Raw genomic sequence first — 7,549 nt, forward strand, 5'->3', positions numbered from 1 at the left:
TTTCTCTGTAATAATAAAACAGTACCTGTACTTGATCCCAACTAAGATATAATTACCCCTTATTGGGGGCAGAACAGCCCTATTGGGTTTATTTAATGGTTAAATGATTCCCTTTTCTCTGTAATAATAAAACAGTACCTGTACTTGATCCCAACTAAGATATAATTACCCCTTATTGGGGCAGAACAGCCCTATTGGGTTTATTTCATGGTTAAATGATTCCCCTTTCTCTGTAATAATAAAACAGTACCTGTACTTGATCCCAACTAAGATATAATTACCCCTTATTGGGGGCAGAACTTGTAATCAATAAGCTAAAAATAGACTGGTTTTGTCCCATCTGGTTTAATACACTAGACTGTTTATTTACTTTAAGTTGCTATGAAGTCATAACATTAACTTTGCACTTCTATGAACTTATCACCCATCTCCAAATAAATGGGCTTTCTGTGTATTAGACAAGTGACCTGAAATATTAAATAAACTATAACCATAGAAACAAGCTTAGGCTGGGGTGGCTAGAGGGACAGCGTCAGAATTTTTTCCAAGGAATTCCTCTGGCTGACAGCGGGCTCGCTGTGCCTTTGTACACACAGACATTCTCACACTTGCACAGACAGACAGAAGCACTCTGCTCCCATTGGTCGCAATCTAGAGGCCGATCCCATTATTCATCTTTGGCACTCTAGACTGAACATGTGGTTTCCACATGTGTTGGGAAACACCCCGGCGATGTCAGGGGTAGGAGGAAGTATAAATACAGGGCTACGTGTGAGCCTATTCCACAGCAGCCAGAAGCTTGCAGGGAAACAGCTGCACAGAAATAATAGCCTTGCTGTCATCTACAGAACACCAGGAGCAACAGACAAAATGTCACGCAACTTAAGGCGAGTCCTTGAATCTCTTGGAGTGATATTGTTGCCTTACTCTCTCGTACTTTCTCCTGAACTTCTCCTTATTCCTCTCCATAGGTGCATGATCTCTCTCTCGTACTTTCTCCTGAACTTCTCCTTATTCCTCTCCATAGGTGCATTATCTCTCTCTCGTACTTTCTCCTGAACTTCTCCTTATTCCTCTCCATAGGTGCATGATCTCTCTCTCGTACTTTCTCTTGAACTTCTCCTTATTCATCTCCATAGGTGCATGATCTCTCTCTCGTACTTTCTCTTGAACTTCTCCTTATTCATCTCCATAGGTGCATGATCTCTCTCTCGTACTTTCTCCTGAACTTCTCCTTATTCATCTCCATAGGTGCATGATCTCTCTCTCGTACTTTCTCCTGAACTTCTCCTTATTCCTCTCCATAGGTGCATTATCTCTCTCTCGTACTTTCTCCTGAACTTCTCCTTATTCCTCTCCATAGGTGCATTTCTCCTGAACTTCTCCTTATTCCTCTCCATAGGTGCATGATCTCTATCTTGTACTTTCTCCTGAACTTATCCTTATTCCTCTCCATAGGTGCATGATCTCTCTCTCGTACTTTCTCCTGAACTTCTCCTTATTCCTCTCCATAGGTGCATGATTTCTCTCTCGTACTTTCTCTTGAACTTCTCCTTATTCCTCTCCATAGGTGCATGATCTCTATCTTGTACTTTCTCCTGAACTTCTCCTTATTCCTCTCCATAGGTGCATGATCTCTCTCTCGTACTTTCTCCTGAACTTCTCCTTATTCCTCTCCATAGGTGCATGATTTCTCTCTCGTACTTTCTCTTGAACTTCTCCTTATTCCTCTCCACAGGTGCATGATCTCTCTCTCGTACTTTCTCTTGAACTTCTCCTTATTCCTCTCCACAGGTGCATGATAGTCGTCTTACTTTCCCTGGCATCAGTCACGTCTGCCCAAAACAGAGTGTCTCGTGTGGCTCAGAAAGGCACAAGTTTTGGGTTACGCTTGTTCCAAGAGGTTCTTGCAGACCAATGGGGAAAGAACCTGGGCTTCTCGCCTTATGGGGTAACTTCTGCCTTGAGTGTCCTTCAGTCGGGTGCAGCTGGGACGACACTGGATCAGATTCGCAAAGCTCTAAATTATGGACATAAAGGTACGGTGGGCAAACACTCAATACTCAAATATGCCTAATTAGCAATTAGTAAATATAAAAAACCTGTAGATAAAAATACTGGTGTCACTGGGCAAATCTGCCTGCAAAGTAATCCATCCACACCAATCAACAATTTTCTATAGAGGTAGAATAATCAAAGTTACTATCTTTCCTTCCTGTGCAGAATGGGCAGTGGCCTTGGCACTAAATAAACTTCGGGAGCAGATTTCTGGACAGCAAAAATCTGCTGAAGACCCCAAGCCGGTACACATTGCAGATGGTCTCTTTGTACAGCGGGACCTGTCGCTGACCCCAGGCTTTCTCCAAAGATTTCAAGCAACTTTCCACCGACACCTCAGCCAGGTCAATTTTACTGATGTGGCCCAAGCCAAGGACATCATAAATCAATGGGTAGAGAACAAGACAGATGGTAAGTATTACTATTACCAATTATATATATCTCTTATGTTGGAGTATATATTAGCAATCAACTGTTCTACTGTCAACCTTATTTGCTTCATCGTTTACCTTATTTACAAAGTCAAGAGATGGAATATATAATTACTTTCAATATTAAAATAACAAATAGCTGGGCAAGACCACCTTGTAGATAGTTAGACCATTAGAACATTCATAGGACCAGGTCAGCACTATTCTTTGATTAGTGATCTTATCGCCTTCATACCCTATAGCACAGGGGTCCCCAACCTTTCTTACTCGGGAGCCACAGTCAAATGTAAAAAGACTTGGAGAGCAACACAAGCACCATAAAAGTTCATGGAGGAGCCAAATAAGGGCTGTGATTGGCTATTAGGGGCCTCTATGCACCCTATCAGCTTACAGGGGCTTTATTTGGTAGGAAATCTTGTTTTTATTCAACCAAAACTTGACCCCAAGTCAGGAATTCAAAAATAACTCCCTGGTTTGGGGGCACTGAGAGCAACACCCAAGGGGTTGGGGAGCAACATGTTGCCCCTGAGTCACTGGTTGGGGATCCCTGATCTAGCATGTCAGCTATGTTCTCCTTCTAGATTCTCCTTCTCACATTTTCAGACAAAATTTAACCCTCCAACACTCCATATTCTCAGATGATTCTCCTAATAATCTTCACCAATAATTATTTTTCTAGGAATGATCAAAGATTTAGTGGGCAGCAACAACATACCCCCACTGACCCGCCTTGTGCTATTAAGTGCTGTACACTTCAGTGGCAAATGGACTGTTCCATTCCTAGAGAAGGCAACTCACCAGCGCCCCTTCTACAGATCTGATGGGTCTCATGTGCAAGTTCAAATGATGGCCAACACTGGGAAATACAACTGCAGTAAGTAACTCTGTTTCAATGTCTAATTGACCCCACAAATAGACAACAGTCTGCAACTTTTTTTTAACTGTAATCTTTATTGTACCTTTAGGTGAATTCACAACCCCAGATGGGGATTTTTATGATGTGATAGAGCTGCCATATGAAGGAGAGGAGCTCAGCATGCTTATTGCTGCTCCTTATGAAAAGAATGTTCCCTTATCCGCCATCACAAACATCCTGACACCTGAGCTCATTGCCCAGTGGAAAGCCCAAATGAAGAAAGTAACACGTCTTTTAGTCCTACCCAAGTAAGTATGGTGACAAAGTGGAGGTGCTAATAAAGCTGGCCATACACACCCTGATTTGGCCAACTGATTTAGACAATATGGCCAACCCACAACATTGCATGCCATCCCTGTCTGACACCAGAGGCAGCAAAGAGCCAGGACTATTACTGGATAAAAGCATCCCCATATATTAGCATACACCCTCATAATTTTGTTACTATATATCTCTATATAATAATTAAATTCTATTCCTCCCTTGAAGCCTGCCATGTACCTGTACTCAAAATTTGAGTTAAGGTGGCCATACATGGGCAGATATAAGCTGCTGATTGGGGTTCTTCAGACCGATTTGCCATCTTAAGGTGGCCATAAACGTAGCAATTTTCGATCGTTCCCACCCTCCACTGACGTTCAGGGCTGAATCGTGAGATATGGAGGTAGAAACAATATGAATTCTACCTCCTTCTGCCATTTCAGCCCTAAATGTAGATTTTGCTCGGGAGCCTTCAATGGCGCCAGTTCAAAATCTTTTAACCTGGCCGATCGACGAGTCAACCAATATCCGCAGCCTTTTGCAATATCGGTCGCCTTGTCGAGCCGCCATACACGCACCGAATATCGTATGAAACGAGGTTTCATACGATATCATCAGTGCTTGTATGGCAAGCTTTATATGCCCATGTATTGGCACCCCTACCCCATCAATATCTGGCCTAAAATTGGACAGATATCAGTCGGGCAGGTTTGATTTTCCAGGCGGATAAGGGACCACATCAGCTCATGAATGTGTTCCTTGCTCTGAAGGATCTTATTCCGGTCATTGGCAAACAATCAGACTACTCCGGTGGACATATCGGTGGAAATATCCAGTCGTTTGGTGACCTTTCCAAATAACCAGATCTTATAGTGTATGGCCTTATAGTGTATTACTCTGTAGTCATATCTCGACAGCCCTGTGCTGTAGCAGTAACTCTGCAAAAACAGGATATATACCCATAAATTTAATCATACAGTAATAATGTGGCTTATCCCAGAGCAGCAACACTTCCTTCCTCACTAACAAAACAAGTTGCTCGGAGTGTAAAACATCATATTTAAATCCAGTTTCCCAAATCCTTCATAGGTCTTGTAACAGCAAATTTTTATCTCTACATTCTTACTAAGTAAGGTTCTCCCATTCTCGGTTCTAGGTTCTCTCTGCTCAGCGAAGTTGATCTGAAGAAGCCACTGGAACGTCTCGGAATTACGGACATGTTCACTCAAGAGACTGCAGACTTCAGCCGCTTGTCTTGTAAGTGACCTTTAGTGGGGACTTCCAATAAACCTTATACTCTGTGTCCACTCTCAATCCGTCTTACCAATCTCCTTTCTTCATTCTTCTCTCTTTCTTCTTCTCTTATAACATTATCTTTTCTTATATTATCCAATCAATATATAAAATATCCTCTCCATTTATTTTCCCCATTTTACTTTGTCCACTCTTTGTCTATTTTCCATCCCACTTACTTTGACGCAACTTAATCCATGGCTGGAGTAAAACTGATGTCCTTCTGGGTAGATACATAGCCCAATGAGGCCTAGGCCCAGCAGGAAGTCTTCTGTTTTCTTTGAGCACCATTCTTACCCCAGTTACAATGTTCGTTAAACACAGGAAGCTGCATTTTCCGGCTCAAACCGCACTACGCTGACACTTTTTGTTTGTTTTTCTTTTTTCTTTAGCTGAAAAACCACTGTATGTATCTGAAGCTTTTCAAAAAATCAAGGTGGAAGTGACGGAAAAAGGCACAAGAGCATCTGCAGCAACAGGTGAGAGCAGGAAACCTACATAAGTGATCATTTGTGGATGGATGATTATTAATGAAGTGAATTTAGGCAAATTAAAGGAAAATCACCCCAAACAATGTAGGTCTTTATAAAAATATATTGCATAAACAGCTCATATGTAAAACCCTGCTTCATCTAAATAAACCATTTTCATAAAATTATACTTTTTTGGCAGTATGTGCCATTGGGTAATCCTAAATAGAAAACTGCCATTTTAAGTACTAAGGGCCGCCCCCTGGGATCATAGGAGTCACAGTGCACACAAACAAGCCAAGGCACACAAACATGCTAGGCCCCATCAGCCAATGAATGGGCAGAGTTCTGCCTTTTGCTCCCACACTACTTCCTGTTACAGTTAGAGCTGCATCACTTCCTGTCAGCTGATCTCTGAGGGAGCACACAGCCCATCACAAAATGGCGGCTCAAGGGAAAGGATGTAAAAGGGCAATATTTACTGATATATATATTCCAGTTTGGGGAGATTCTTTAATAGGCCACTTAACATAATATAAACTATCTGTTGGTTACGTATTCATTCTGGGGGTGTATATAGTTATATTATATTATATATAATTTTTAGCTAAATTAGAACTCTCCCTGTCTCCACAGCTGCAATCCTGCTAGCTCGAATGGCTCCTCTGGAGGTTATCATGGACCATCCTTTCTTGTTTATGGTCAGACACAACCCAACAGGTGAGATATATACTACATTATACCAAACTGTTCCACCAGACTGTGAATATAACTCTATATATATATATATATGGCAATAAAGGGAAATTGACTCATTGATATCAAATTAAAAGGATCTTTCTACCTTCCAGGCACACTGCTATTTGTGGGACAAGTCATGGAGCCCTGAGGGGAATGTTCTGTGCGTCCTGACCCCCCCTATACCTGTGAGATAGATGGCGTCAACAAGACTCACCTGAACCCTAAAGTCTGCCTGTTGGGGGGGTGGGCAAGGAACTGGGCCAATAGGGGAAAGGGGAGAATAACGGGTAGTATGAGAGCGCCAAGGAGTATGAGTGTTTGAGCATTAATGAGTATGGAGTACGACTGTCGTTGCCTTATAAGTAAGATTTTATAGAGTACTGATACTACTGAACTTGAGAATGCATTGTAATTGAGCTTTTTTTATATTTATTAAATATATTTATTTATACCTTGGCGTTTTTTCGTCCATTGAACTTCTCCCCCAGTGCATTAGCTTGCAGAACGTCTACGAAAGTGCGACTTTTAGAATGCTATAGAAAGGCCAAAGCTAAGCATCTTTTCTATTAGTCTTTATTAATTATTTTTCATAAACTATTTGCCGCCTTCTTCTAACTCTTGGCAGCTTTCCAATGGGGGTCACTGACCCCTGAGCAAAAAAAAAAAAACTATTGCTCTGTGAGGCTACAGTTTAATTGGTATTGTTACTTTTTAGTACTTATTTTTCTATTCAAGTCCTCTCCTATTCATATATCAGTCTTTCATTCAAACCACACCCTGGTTGCTAAGGTAATTTGGATCCTAGCAACCAAATATCTACGGAAATAATTAAAAAACTACAAATAATAAAAAATGAAGACCAATTTTAAACTGTCTTATGGTGGGTTTAAACTTTTAGTCAGATCGGGGACCGCATCAGCTCGTTGATGCAGTCCCCGAACCAACTGTGCCTATGCCCGTTGTTCCCCAGGGCCAAACGACCAAATTAGCCTGATATCACCCACCCAGATATCAGAAGAAGATCCTCTCGCTTGACGACCTCGCCAAGCGAGCGGATCTTAGCGTGTATGGCCACCTTTTGAATATTACTCTGTACATCATACTAAAAGTTAACTCAAAGGTGAACAACCCCTTTAATGGGGATGTTCCTTCCCGATAACTTCCATTGCCATATGAGATCAGGCAGCCTTATAGTTGGGCATTTAATTAAATAGATGGCATTGTGCTTTCCTTTATTCTAGCAAAGATGATAGGTATGGGATCTGTTATCTGGAAACCCGTTATCCAGAAAGCTCCAAATTACGGAAATCAAATGATTCAGATTTTTAAAATTGATTTCCTTTATCTCTGTAAAAATAAAACAGTACCTTGTAATTAAT

The 7,549-nt window shown here is 41.4% G+C and overlaps 1 protein-coding gene across 1 annotated transcript; it reads left to right on the forward strand.

The window, feature by feature from the left end:
* The first annotated feature begins 773 nt into the window (after positions 1-773).
* On the forward strand, positions 774-6,621 carry serpine1 (serpin peptidase inhibitor, clade E (nexin, plasminogen activator inhibitor type 1), member 1). The gene is made up of 9 exons (XM_002941201.5): positions 774-887; positions 1,795-2,039; positions 2,224-2,469; positions 3,169-3,363; positions 3,455-3,653; positions 4,823-4,923; positions 5,352-5,438; positions 6,066-6,149; positions 6,281-6,621. Exons 1-9 carry the CDS (start codon positions 871-873, stop codon positions 6,316-6,318), a joined length of 1,212 nt encoding a protein of 403 aa, XP_002941247.2. The 5' UTR covers positions 774-870; the 3' UTR covers positions 6,319-6,621.
* Positions 6,622-7,549: the final 928 nt, after the last annotated feature.

This window comes from Xenopus tropicalis, chromosome 3 (assembly GCF_000004195.4).
Source record: "Xenopus tropicalis strain Nigerian chromosome 3, UCB_Xtro_10.0, whole genome shotgun sequence".
Taxonomy (NCBI): Eukaryota; Metazoa; Chordata; class Amphibia; order Anura; family Pipidae; genus Xenopus; species Xenopus tropicalis.